Here is a 13,644-nt window from a genome sequence, read left to right as displayed (position 1 = left end):
ATTAGTGTCACACTTTTGCCCCAGTCCCAACTAACACACCTGACTCCATAATCAACTAATCATGATCTTCACTTTAGAATGCATCAGCTGTTTTGCACTCGGGATGGGGACAAAGTGACACCACTCCGGCCCCGAGGACTTCAGTTTCCAGTCCCTGTATTAAACCATTGTCCACTGAATGATCACTGAGTATTTCTGAATGTTAACTGTTTGTGGTTGTGGTCTTTCCCCACTCAGCTGGACTCGTGGTCAGTGATCCTGAATGGCTCGGTGGAGGTGACGTACCCTGAGGGCAGGCCTGAGATCCTGTGTATGGGCAACAGCTTCGGGGTCTCCCCCACCATAGAGAAGGAGTACATGAAGGGAGTGATGAAGACTAAGGTGGACGACTGTCAGGTAAGGCTCAGCACTGAGACTGGCTATTATGATGGACTATCGGTTGATTGGCCTGTGATATGGGCCTTCTCTCCCATATATTGAACGGTGTTATATACTCCACCCCTGTTACTTACTCAATTAGTCTGTTGCATTTTAATGCAGGCTTGACATTTAAATATTTATTTTATTTAAATAGTGAAGTCGGTTAAAACATTGTTTTATTTACAATGACTGCCTACACTGGCCAAACCCAGTCGACGCTGGGCCAATTGTGGTCCTGTCCTGTGCTGGCGTGGTTGCACATGGTCTGTGGTTGTGAGGCCGGATTGGATGTACTGCCAAATTCTCTAAAACGACATTGGTAGAGAAATTAACATTAAATTCTCTGGCAACAGCTCTGGTGGACATTCCTGCAGTCAGCATTCCAATTGTACTCTGCCTTCAAAACTTGAGACATCTGTGGCGTTGTGAGACAGAGCTGCACATTTTAGAGTGACCTTTTATTGTCCCCAGCACAAGATGTACCTGTGTAATGATCATACTGTTTAATCATGTTCTTGATATGCTACAAAGGAGAAATGCTCACTAACAGGGATGTAAACAAATTTGTGCACATTTTTGAGAAATAAGCTTGTTGAGTGTATAGAACATTTTGACGGTCTTTTATTTCAGCTCATGAAACATGGGACCAACACTTTACATGTTGCGTTTATATTTTTGTTCAGTATACATTGTCCAGTAGGTACCAACCAATTAAATGAAGACGCTGGGGTTAATTCACTGAGAGAGTGTTTATTTCATTGCTGTCTTAAAATAGATTCGCTCAAAATGTCTCTCAGCCATGTTGGTCTAAAAAGCATTATGTCCCCAAGCTAACTACTCCGCTCTTTCACTTTCTCTCTCCCTCCCTCACTCCCTCCACCTCTGTTCCAGTTTGTGTGCATAGCGCAGCAGGACTACTGCTGTATCCTCAACCAGGTGGAGAAGAACATGCAGAAGGTGGAGGAGGAGGGCGAGATCGTCATGGTCAAGGAGCACCGTGAGCTGGACCGCACCGGCACCCGGAAGGGACACATCGTCATCAAGGTGAGTTAATTCATTATTTAGTAAGCCTTTAGACTCCAAACCACATCTTCCTAATAAAGATGTCATGCCATATTAGGTGTTATGAATGCCCATGTATATGACGTTTAGTGTTACCTAAAGGATTATACACCATCTCCTATAGGGCACGAAGGAGCGTCTGACTATGCACCTGGTAGAGGAGCACTCTGTGGTGGACCCCACCTACATCGAGGACTTCCTGTTGACCTACAGGACTTTCCTCTCCAGCCCCATGGTCGTGGGCAACAAGCTCCTCGAGTGGTTCCACGACCCAAGCCTCAGGGACAAGGTCAGATCCCAGTTCAAACACTTTACTATCCTTTTTCAGATAAGTCTTTTTTGTAATTTTATTGTAATGGAAGCTAGACGGTACTTAACATCAGTAATAGCTAAAGCATAGATAATATCACAGATGCATGCATGCTTACATACACTATCTTTCAAACATTTTAGAACACCTACTCATAGATTTTTTTTTTATTTTTTTTTACTATTTTCTACATTGTAGAATAGTAGTGAAGACTTCAAAACTATTAAATAACACATATGGTATCATGTAGTAACCAAAAAAACTGTTAAACCAATAAAATAAAATTTGAGATTCTTCAGATAGCCACCGTTTGCCTTGATGTCGCTTTGCACACGCTTCGCATTCTCTCAACCAGCTTCACCTGGAATGCTTTTCCAACAGTCTTGAAGGAATTCCTACATATGCTGAGCACTTGTTGGCTGCTTTTCCCTCATTCTGCGGGCCGACTCATCCCAAACCATCTCAATTTGGTTGAGGTCAGGGGATTGTGGAGGCCAGGTCATCTGATGCAGCACTCCATCACTCACCTTGTTCAAATAGCCCTTACACAGTCTGGAGGTGTGTTGGGTCATTGTCCTGTTGAAAAACAAATGATAGTCCCACTAAGCGCAAACCAGATTGGTTGGCGTATCGCTGCAGAATGCTGTGGTAGCCATGCTGGTTAAGTGTGCCTTGAATTCTAAATAAATCACAGACACTGTCACCAGCAAAGCACCCCCACACCGTAACACCACCTCCTCCATGCTTTACGGTTGGAAATACACTTGCGGAGATTATCCGTTCACCCACACCGTGTCTCACAAAGACACTGTGGTTGGAACCAATAATCTCCCATTTGGACTCCAGACCAAAGGACAAATTTCCACCGGTCTAATGTCCGTTGCGCGTATTTCTTTGCCCAAGCAAGTCTCTTCTTATTATTGGTGTCCTTTAGTAGTGGTTTCTTTGCAGCAATTCGGCCATGAAGGCCTGATTCTTCTGAACAGTTGATGTTGAGATGTGTCTGTTACTTGAATTATGTGAAGCATTTATTTGGGCTGCACTTTCTGAGGCTGGTAAGTCTAATGAACTTATCCTGAAATAAAATGAAAAATGGAAATAAAAAAATAAAAAATACTCTTCAACAGTGGCAACTCTGGGTCTTCCATTTCTGTGGCTGTCCTCATGATAGCAAGTTTCATCATAGCGCTTGATGGTTTTTGCGACTGCACTTGAAGAAACTTTCAAAGTTCCTGAAATGTTCTGTATTGACTGACCCCCCACCCCCCACCTTGTCACAACACAATTGATTGGCTGAAATGCATTAGGAAGGAAAGAAAATACACAAATTAACTTTTAAGAAGGTACACCTGTTAATTGATATGCATTCCAGGTGACTACATCATGAAGTTGGTTGAGCGAATGCCAAGAGTGTGCAAAGCTGTCATCAAGGCAAAGGGTGGCTGTTTTTTTTTTTTATTTAACACTTTTTTGGTTACCACATTATTCCATGTGTTATTTCATAGTTTTGATGTCTTCATTATTATTCTACAATGTAGAAAATATTACAAATAAAAAATAAACCTTGAGTGAGGTAGGTGTTCTAAAACATTTGACCGGTAGTGTGTACACGCACACACACACACACACACACACACACACACACACACACACACACAGAACTACATGTGAAGAAATGTATATAACAAGCTAACATTCAATCCAAGCCCATGCTCATCCACTTATTTTTTACTTTGAATGAATCTTGATTACTTTCTTCTTGCATCCCCAGGTTACACGGGTAGTCTTGCTGTGGGTGAACAATCACTTCAATGACTTTGAAGGCGACCCTGCAATGACTAACTTTCTTGAAGAGTTTGAGAACAATCTGGAGAGAGAGGTCCGTGTCTCAGTTAAGCATAGCATGTTTCATATCTAGTTTCAACATTACAGCATGTTTCATATCCATTTTCAACATTACAGCGTGTTTCATATCCAGTTCCAACATTGCAGCATGTTTCATATTATTTTCAACATTACAGCTTGTTTCATATCCAGTTTCAACATTACAGCATGTTTCATATCCAGTTTCAACATTAGTGTGTTTCATATCCAGTTTCAACATTAGTGTGTTTCATATCCAGTTTCAACATTAGTGTGTTTCATATCCAGTTTCAACATTAGTGTGTTTCATATCCAGTTTCAACATTACAGCGTGTTTCATATCCAGTTTCAACATTACTCCTAATTTGCCCTCATTATATATTCAGTCAAAGCATTCAAATTGTCCAAATGTTTGCCTTGTGCTAGCCTCTTATTTCACAATTTAAAATGCTATAGATTGTTTAATTTAGAATTTTCATTTCATTCCACATAGTAACAATGTTGAGATACACAAACCCTGAATTGAGCAATATACCGGTACTAAACATAATTTTCCTTTACAGAAAATGTACGGCCACCTTAGACTGTTAAACATTGCCTGCGCTGCTAAAGCCAAACTGCGACTAGTGACACTGACCAAGCCGTCCAGGGAGGCCCCGCTAGCCTTCACCCTGCTGGGGGGCTCCGAGAAGGGTTTTCGCATCTTCATCGACAGTGTGGAGCCCGGGAGCAAGGCCGCGGAGGCCGGCCTTAAACGAGGAGACCAGGTGAAGTAACGAGAATGATATTCTTTATATAGCGTTTTTTTCATATGTTCAAAATGCATTACATAGGATGGGAAACTTCCCTCATCCCCTAGCAGTGTAGCACCCACCTGATTGATGCCAGGGCACTGTTTTGCATCTGAAAGCTCACCACGCATCAGACAGCTACCACGATGTGCTGATTCACTAGACTAGTTTGCTCACTCGTGATTTTTTCATACTTTGCCCCAAGGGTGGCAAAGATCCTATGTTAAATCCAGGATGCCAGCTTGAAAACCCTACTCTGCTGTGCTTTGTTTTGGCATAAACTTACTCTTCCTTGCAGCTGCTTCCCAAAGGAAATGTGAACCATAACATCTTGCAAAGTATGTTTGCTCTTGCAATACTCTTGTCTAACCTTCTCCATGAGTGGCTCAAATGACTGCAGAGGAAGGCCCCTCATAGAGGGATAACCATTCACTTCCTGGTTCACTCAGAGGAAAACTCAGTGGCAGGCTCATGTGTAAACAAGAAGTCCTTCCCCTCTCATGACAAGTCAGCAGCTTTCATAAGGCAGCTAACAGGAAATGGAGACCAGTAGTGTTAAGGAGATGGGAGGGAAAGGGGGATGGAGACCAGTAATGTCGAAGTTAGGGAGACGAGAAGTGGGATGGAGACCAGTAATGTAGAGGTTAGGGAGATGGGAACAGAAGAGAAGGGGGGATAGAGACCAGTAATGTAGAGGTTAGGGAGATGGGAACAGAAGAGAAGGGGGGGATGGAGACCAGTAATGTAGAGGTTAGGGAGATGGGAACAGAAGAGAAGGGGGGGATGGAGACCAGTAATGTAGAGGTTAGGGAGATGGGAACAGAAGAGAAGGGGGGATGGTATGAGTGTCATGTCATAGAGGAGTTCACATTGCTCAGTTGGTTGGTGTTTTGGTGCTTACATCATCAGAGTTGTGGATTTGACTTCTGCATGAATTAACAGAATTGAGCATGTGGCTGATACTGTATGTAATGTTGTGGTATCTTTGTCTTTGAACAGATTCTGGAGGTGAACGGGCAGAACTTTGAGAATGTCCAGCTCACGAAAGCTAATGAGATCCTGAGGAACAACACCCACTTGTCAATTTCTGTGAAAACGAATCTTTTAGGTAAGAGTTATTAGGGCTAACTATGAATTTAATAATAATAGAAGAATATAAGTAACAGTAACACTATGTTCCACACAGTATTTGTAATTATTAAGGATCCCCATTAGTTCTTGCCAAGGTAGCAGATACTCTTCCTGGGGTCCAAACACATTAAGATGCTTACATTACACATAAAACATAATAAAAAAACAGTACATCATATAACATTATTACACCACTACATAGCTACAATACAAAATATATAATACCAACATAAAGCAATATTACAATGTACGTTTGTGTAGAGTTCGTGTGCTAGCATTTGTGGGCATATGCGTGTCTGTACCTGTGTGTGTGTCTCTTCACGGTCCCCACTGTTCCATAAGGTGTATTTTTATGTGTTTTTATATCTGATTCTACTTTTTGCATTGGTTTCTTGATGTGGAATAGAGTTCCATGTAGCCATGGCTCTATGTAGTTCAGTGCACCTCCCATAGTCTGTTTTTGACTTGGGGATTGTGAAGAGACCTCTGGTGACATGTCTTGTGGGGTATGTATGGGTGTCCAAGCTGTGCGCTAGTAGTTTAGACAGCTCGGTGCATTTAGCTTGTCAACACTTCTTACAAAAACAAGTAGTGACGAAGTCAATCTCTCCTCCACTTTGAGCCATGAGAGATTGACATGCATATCATTGTTAGCTCTCCGTGTACTTTTAAGGGCCAGCTGTGCTGCCCTGTTCTGAGCCAATTGTAATTTTCTTAAGTCCCTCTTTGTGGCACCTGACCACACGACTGAACAGTAGACCAGGTGCGACAAAACTAGCGGCCTGTAGGACCTGCCTTGTTGATAGCGTTTCACCCCTTTCATCCACCCAGTTTTCAAGGAGCTCCTAGCCCGACCAGAGCACGACCACGAGGCAGAGGGTGAGGAGACGCCAGAGGTGGACCGCAAGAATGGCGCCCCGGCACACCTGCCCAAGATCGGGGATATCAAGAAGGGCTCGCGCTACTCCATCCCTGACCTGGCGGTGGATGTTGAGCAGGTGATGTTATGATGGACTACAGTACCCATAATGCTTTGTGTATGTTATCAAGGATGTATTCATTAGGCACTAAACAGACTGAAACAGGAAGGTACTACCTGACATTGTCCAATCAGAAATGCTTGTTTTTATTTTTTGTTGCAAAACATTTAGCTATGGTGTGCCCTAATGAATATGTCCCTGGTTTTGTCTTTGTAAAGATGTTCCTAAAGCCTAATGTAATGGTGTCCCGTCTCCTCCTCAATGCAGGTGATGGGCCTGGAGAAGGCCAGCAAGAAGGCCAAAGCCAACACGGTGGGGGGAAGAAACAAGCTCAAGAAGATCTTTGACAAGACGCTCACCAGCATCCTGCCCCCAAAACCATACAAGTAAGAGACGTCAGAGACCAATGGAAAAAGTTGCTTCAAAGTTAGAGGAGAGGAGTGTGGAATAAAATCGGTTTGACTTATTCATGTTTTTTGTGTTGCATTGATGATGTATTGAGCAGTGTAACCTCTTATGAAGATTTATTTATAACAAATGTATTTAACTAGGCAAGTCAGTTAAGAACAAATTCTTATTTACAATGCCGGTTATTTTTAATTTTTTTAATGTAGTAAATATTTTAACTATTTTTTAAAAACTGCATTGTTGGTTAAGGGCTTCTAAGTAAGCATTTCACGGTAAGGTGAAACACACCTGTTGTATTTGGTGCATGTGAAAAATAAAATGTTATTTGTTGTATTGAGCAGTGTAACCTCTATTACTTATATACTTTACTGTAAAAACATTGCCCTCTATCCTCTGAAAGTGGAACTTTCCAACCCCTCCCTCTGTTTCCGTAGCGACGTGGGTGTGGGCCAGTCGCAGGACGACAGCATCGTGGGCCTGAAGCAGTCCAAACAGATTCCGGCCGCGCTGCCAGTCAGCGGCAGCCTGTCGTCCAGCAACCCTGACCTGCTGCAGTCCCACCACCGCATCCTGGACTTCAACAACCCGCCTGGTGAGGACAAACACACACTCTTCTTTGAACCTTTTATATACAACTGTATATTATAAAGCATACATTACACATCTATAAGCACCACTTGGCTGTCTTCATCTCTCTTGAGGCAGTTTATTTTCATACATTGCTAACCGGGGAAATTCTTCGCCAGATGTTTGACCCACGTTTTAATGTTCTCCCACACATACTCTTTGTGTTCCTTCAGCCCCAGTCGTGACAAGTGAGTATCAGTCTGCTTTTGTTCTGCCCACGCAACGCTTGTCCTCTTTGCAAGCTTACTGCTGTTTCTTTCACAAGCTTCCTATGGTGTTTCTAAATCTGGGGTCTTAAAGGTTAATGTTTTCTAACTGTGGTTATGGTCTGGGCTTGTTGGTCTTGATAACAGCAGCCTGCAAATCAGTGTGTTTTAATGGGTTACGTAGGCCTGAATCTAACTTGGCTGTAGAAAGCACAATCATGTCCTTGTCAATGCTGTCAGTCAGCCCCTCTGTCTTTCAATGTTGTAGTCGGCTAAATGAGTTACGCAAACTCACCGTAGATCATTGAGCATGTCAGCGTGGCTTCTAGCAGACATCAGTTGTTGACCTTTTTGTTGAAATGTTTGGAGTACAGTTTGAAACTAATTGATCCTGTAAACTTTTGAGAGGGTAAGTGGCTAGCAGTGACTCATTCATTCTAATTTTGGTATGTTTTGGATGGTATGGTGAATTGAAAAAGTTGTGGGGATGCCAAGATTTTGTAACCTTGGGTAAAAAAAAAGCAATGGTACTTGAATGATGTAACTGTCCATGATGAAATTGCTGAATTCTGGCCTCCCGGGTGGCGCAGTGGTCTAAGACACTGCATCGCAGTGCTAGCTGTGCCACCAGAGATTCTGGGTTCGAGTCCAGGCTCTGTCGCGACCGGGAGGCCCATGGGGCGGCGCACAATTGGCCCAGTGTCGTCCAGGTTGGGGAGGGTTTGGCTGGCAGGGATATCTTGTCTCATTGCACACTAGCGACTCCTGTGGCGGACTGGGTGCAGTGCACGCTGACCAGGTCGCCAGGTGTGCAGTGTTTCCTTCGACACATTGGTGCGGCTGGCTTCCGGGTTGAATGGGCGTTGTGTGAAGAAGCAGTGCGGCTTGGCAGGGTTGTGTTTCGGAGGACGCATGGCTCTCGACCTTCGCCTCTCTCGAGTCTGTACGGGAGTTGCAGCGATGAGACAAGACTAACTATTACCAAATGGATACCATGAAATTGGGGAGAAAAAGGGGTAAAAAAAATAAAATAAATTGCTGACGTGAGAATTGTGTGGGTAATTCCTATTTAAACTCCATATCCAAAGTGAGGATTCTGCCCTTAATGTTTGTCCAATGTTGTGTTGACGTTGTAACTATATTCCCCCACCCCATCCAGACATGTCAGACCAGGTGCTGCGGGTGTTCAAGGCAGACCAGCAAAGTCGATACATCATGATCGGTAAGGACACCACGGCCAAAGAGGTGGTGGCCCAGGCCATCCGGGAGTTCGCCCTGACCGCAGCGCCCGAAGCCTATTCGCTGTGTGAGGTGTCCATCACACCGGAAGGCGTCATCAAGCAACGCCGGCTCCCGGAGCAACTGTCCAAGCTGGCAGACAGGATACAGCTCAGTGGCAGGTAAGGACTGGTTTTATTGATCACATTTTTTATACAGGTTAGTCCCATCTCTTTTACAAGAGATAGCAAAGTCCCCTTCTCTTGTGCTGATGTTCTCCTGACCATTCCTATCTTAATCACCACCTCTTATTAAAGACCTTGTCTTTTTCTACTTTTACTTAAGTCACAGTACATCAGGTGTTTGTTAAGTTACTCAACTTGATGAATAACTCCAACAACAAAAACACCTATTTTAAATATGTGCTTTGTGTTGAGGAGCAAAATAGAGAGACCATTTATTTATGTACAATAGAATACCTGTGTGTATGTGAGCGAATAGTAAAGAAACTCCCTGCTCTTCTCTAGATACTACCTGAAGAGCAACATGGAGACAGAGACCCTCTGTTCAGACGAGGACGCCCAGGACCTCCTTCGTGAAGGCCAGATCTCCCTCCTCCAGCTGTCCACCATGGAAGTAGCCACGCAGCTCTCCATGCGTGCCTTCGAACTCTTCTGCGCCATCGAGCCCACCGAGTACATCGACGACCTGTTCAAGCTCAAGTCCAAGACGGGCTCGTTTTGCCTCAAGCGCTTCGAGGAGATCATCAACCAAGAAACCTTCTGGGTGGCGTCGGAGGTGACCCGGGAGCCCAACCAGCTCAAGCGCATGAAGACTGTCAAGCATTTCATCAAGATAGCTCTCCATTGTAGAGAGTGCAAGAACTTCAACTCCATGTTCTCCATCATTAGGTGAGGTCGGAGAAGAGAAGTATGAGAGGAGACCCAGCGGCCATGTTGTGATGTAGATGGGTTAACCTCTATGGGCTAGGTGGGACGCTAGCGTCCCCCCCGTGGTGCACTCCATCAACAGCAGGTGCATTTCAAGAGCGGCAAATTTGAATCCAAATAAATGTCAAAATTCAAATTTTTCAAACATACAACTATTTTACACCCTTTGAAAGATAAACATCTCCTTAATCTAACCACGTTTTACGATTTCAAAAAGGTTTTACGGCGAAAGCATAAATTTAGAGTATGTTAGGACAGTACATTTACAAGAGTTGTGTGTAATGTTTTGTCAATTCAAAGACAGGGTCACCAAAACCATAAAACCAGCTAAAATGATGCACTAACCTTTTACAATCTCCATCAGATGACACTCCTAGGACATTATGTTAGACAATGCATGCATTTTTAGTTCTATCAAGTTCATATTTATATCCAAAAACAGCGTTTTACTATGGCATTGATGTTGAGGAAATCGTTTCCCTCCAATAACCGGCAGTCAAGTCAACACCACAAATTAAATAATTAAAATTAGAAAACATTGGTAAAATATTATATTGTCATTTAAAGAATTATAGATTTACATCTCTTGAACGCAATCAACTTGCCAGATTTAAAAATAACCTTACTGGGAAATCACACTTTGCAATAATCTGAGCACTGCGCCCAGAAAAATACGCGTTGCGATACAGACTAGACGTCATGTTGGGGAGATCTAAAATCGAAAATACTATGTAAATAATCCATTACCTTTGATTCTCTTCATCAGATGTCACTTCCAGGTATCACAGGTCCATAACGAATGTAGTTTTGTTCAAAAAAGCTCATCATTTATGTCCAAAAATCTACGTCTTGTTAGCACATGATCTAAGCCAGCCGGACTTCTCGTCATGAACGAGGGGAAAAAATATATTTACGTTCGTTCAAACATGTCAAACGTTGTATAGCATAAATCATTAGGGCCTTTTTTAACCAGAACATGAATAATATTCAAGGTGGACGAATGCATACTCTTTTATAACGTATTGGAACGAGGGTACCCAACATGAACTCGCGCGCCAGGTGTCTAATGGGCCATCATCGTTCCATGGCTCTTGTTCGGTCAGATCTCCCTCCAGAAGACTCAAAACACTTTGTAAAGGCTGGTGACATCTAGTGGAAGCAATAGGAAGTGCCAAAATATTCCTCAGCCCCTGTGTTTTTCAATGGGATAGGTTTAAAGGTAATACAACACATCAGGTATCCACTTCCTGTCAGAAAATGTCTCAGAGTTTTGCCTGCCAAATGAGTTCTGTTATACTCACAGACACCATTCAAACAGTTTTAGAAACTTTAGAGTGTTTTCTATCCATATATAATAAGTATATGCATATTCTAGTTACTGGGTAGGATTAGTAACCAGATTAAATCGGGTACATTTTTTTTATCCAGCCGTGCAAATACTGCCCCCTAGCCCTAACAGGTTAAACCGATTTGGAAGAGTTTTACACCAAATTCAGCAGTTAGGCATGCAGGCTTTCACTCCAAACATAATCTTGCACACCTGATTCTACTGAACAGCTGCCCACTGAAATGTAATTATCTGAATCAGGTGTGTTTGTGTGGGGTTGGAACAAAAGCCTGGAACCAGAGTTAGCCCCCTTCTCCACTGTATCAGTATTCTAATTTCACTGTCTTTCTGTGGTCCTCCCCCCAACAGTGGTCTGAACCTGGCCCCAGTATCTAGACTCCGGGGCACGTGGGAGAAGCTGCCCAGTAAGTACGAGAAGCTGTTCGGGGACCTGCAAGACCTGTTTGATCCATCCAGGAACATGGCCAAGTATCGCAACGTGCTCAACAACCAGAACCTCCAGCCCCCCATCATCCCCCTGTTCCCCGTCATCAAGAAGGACCTCACCTTCCTGCACGAAGGTAGGCAGCCACACACCTAGTCATTTTGGATCACAAAATGTGTTCCAAACAATATTGGAACCCAGATCCAAAGCTGTCTCACTCCAGCTATATTTTAACTTTTCCCGTTGAAAAACAATATCCCACATATAAATACAGTAATGTACACACACTTAAGGGTAAAAAAAATAGTTTTGAGCAAAACTTAATGTAGTAGGCCATTCAAGGAGTTGGGCTGATGGTGCCCTCTGATGTCATTGGCCTCCCCCTTACTTGAAGAACAATAGTGGAGCAAAAGAGGATAGGCCCAACCTCCCACTTGTGCCATGACATGATACCTGGATCACCTATTGAGATGTTCCTTTTGTTATGTAAATCAGGTGTTAAATGAGGTGAAAAGGAGAGTGGAGTAGGATTTGAAGGAAGAAAAACCATTGCCCTTCTCAAAGCTTCTGCCAAAGCTCATCCCCAGCCTCTCCTCTTCCCTTTCCACTATGTCAGATTCAGCAAGTGTCGCCTATTCCCCCTCAGGAGAAAAGGGGTGTGCATACGGCCCAGAACATCACTGGGGCCAAGCTTCCTGCCATCCAGGACCTCTATACCAGGCGGTGTCAGAGGAAGGCCCTAAAAATTGTTAGACTCCAGCCATCTGGAGTTGAAAGAAAGATACACCTGTTTAGGCGAGGGGCTGGCTAACGGAGTAGAACACTTGAAAAAGAAACGGAGAGACGTACACTTTAGGAGCTCAGATACATTAATTGAATAACCTAATAACCAACGTTTCGACAGACAAGCTGTCTTCATCAGGGTATAATGACAAACACTGCAGGTCACTAGTTTATATAGTTTCAAAGGACACACGGTTGTCTGTTATCATGGCCAGGTATGGCTTGTTGTCATTGGTTAATTTACAGATATAAATAGAACACATACAAAACATGAATGGATAGCATATGATCATAGATAGAATTTGGCTACATAGGCCTACAAACATTTACAATGAATAGCAAAATCACAAGAGTGGCTTCAGAACAAAGTCTACGTTGAGACTGAAGGTAGCAATGGTCTTTAAATGAAATATCCAGGCAGCTTCTAGTTTTAACAATAAATTGTCAAGGTCACCCCCTCTCCAAGGGAGGGTGACTTGTTCAATGCCGATTAAACGTAGGGATGAAATAATGGTTAGCTTCCAAAAAGGCTCCAGCCACCCTAGTCATAAACTGTTCTCTCTGCGACTGCACTGCAAGCGGTACCGGAGTGCTAAGTCTAGGTCCAAAAGGCTCCTTAACAGGTTGTACCCCCAAGCCATAAGACTGGTGAACAGTTAATCAAATGGCTAGCCGGACTATTTACATTGGACCCCCCCCTACCACCTACATGTACAGTACCAGACAAAAGTTTGGGCACACCTACTCATTCAAGGTTTTTCTTTATTTTTACTATTTTCTACATTGTAGAATAATAGTGACGACATCAAAACTATGAAATAACACACATGGAATAATGTTGTAACCAAAAAAGTGTTAAACAAATCAAAATATATTTTAGATTCTTAAAAGTAGCCACCCTTTGCCTTGATGACAGCTTTGCACACTCTTGGCATTCTCTCAACCAGCTTCACCTGGAATGCTTTTCCAACAGTCTTGAAGGAGTTCCCACATATGTTGAGCACTTGTTGGCTACTTTTCCTTCACTCTGCGATCCAAACCATCTCAATTGGGTTGAGGTAGGGTGATTGTGGAGGCCACGTCATCTGATGCAGGACTCCATCACTCTCCTTGGTCGAATAGC

At 43.2% G+C, this 13,644-nt stretch overlaps 1 protein-coding gene across 13 annotated transcripts in view; it reads left to right on the top strand.

The window, feature by feature from the left end:
* Positions 1 to 13,644, top strand: part of LOC106604533 (rap guanine nucleotide exchange factor 2) — a 147,030-nt gene that overhangs the window by 112,381 nt on the left and 21,005 nt on the right. For 7 of the 13 annotated variants that reach the window (XM_082975128.1, XM_082975122.1, XM_082975119.1 and 4 more), the window contains 13 exons: positions 238 to 396; positions 1,312 to 1,464; positions 1,607 to 1,771; positions 3,564 to 3,683; positions 4,219 to 4,422; positions 5,446 to 5,554; positions 6,409 to 6,575; positions 6,825 to 6,943; positions 7,400 to 7,557; positions 7,766 to 7,780; positions 8,958 to 9,198; positions 9,544 to 9,927; positions 11,663 to 11,874. In XM_082975128.1, the coding sequence (XP_082831254.1) occupies positions 238 to 396; positions 1,312 to 1,464; positions 1,607 to 1,771; positions 3,564 to 3,683; positions 4,219 to 4,422; positions 5,446 to 5,554; positions 6,409 to 6,575; positions 6,825 to 6,943; positions 7,400 to 7,557; positions 7,766 to 7,780; positions 8,958 to 9,198; positions 9,544 to 9,927; positions 11,663 to 11,874 (2,206 nt within the window). The remainder of the gene's footprint in view (positions 1 to 237; positions 397 to 1,311; positions 1,465 to 1,606; positions 1,772 to 3,563; positions 3,684 to 4,218; positions 4,423 to 5,445; positions 5,555 to 6,408; positions 6,576 to 6,824; positions 6,944 to 7,399; positions 7,558 to 7,765; positions 7,781 to 8,957; positions 9,199 to 9,543; positions 9,928 to 11,662; positions 11,875 to 13,644) is intronic. The other 6 variants (XM_082975125.1, XM_082975127.1, XM_082975123.1 and 3 more) reach the window with 3 other exon arrangements.

Source organism: Salmo salar, chromosome 05 (genome assembly GCF_965601325.2).
Source record: "Salmo salar chromosome 05, fSalSal1, whole genome shotgun sequence".
Classification (NCBI taxonomy): Eukaryota; Metazoa; Chordata; class Actinopteri; order Salmoniformes; family Salmonidae; genus Salmo; species Salmo salar.
Note: the sequence above shows the minus strand (reverse complement) of the source record. Positions and strands in the feature narration are given on the sequence as shown.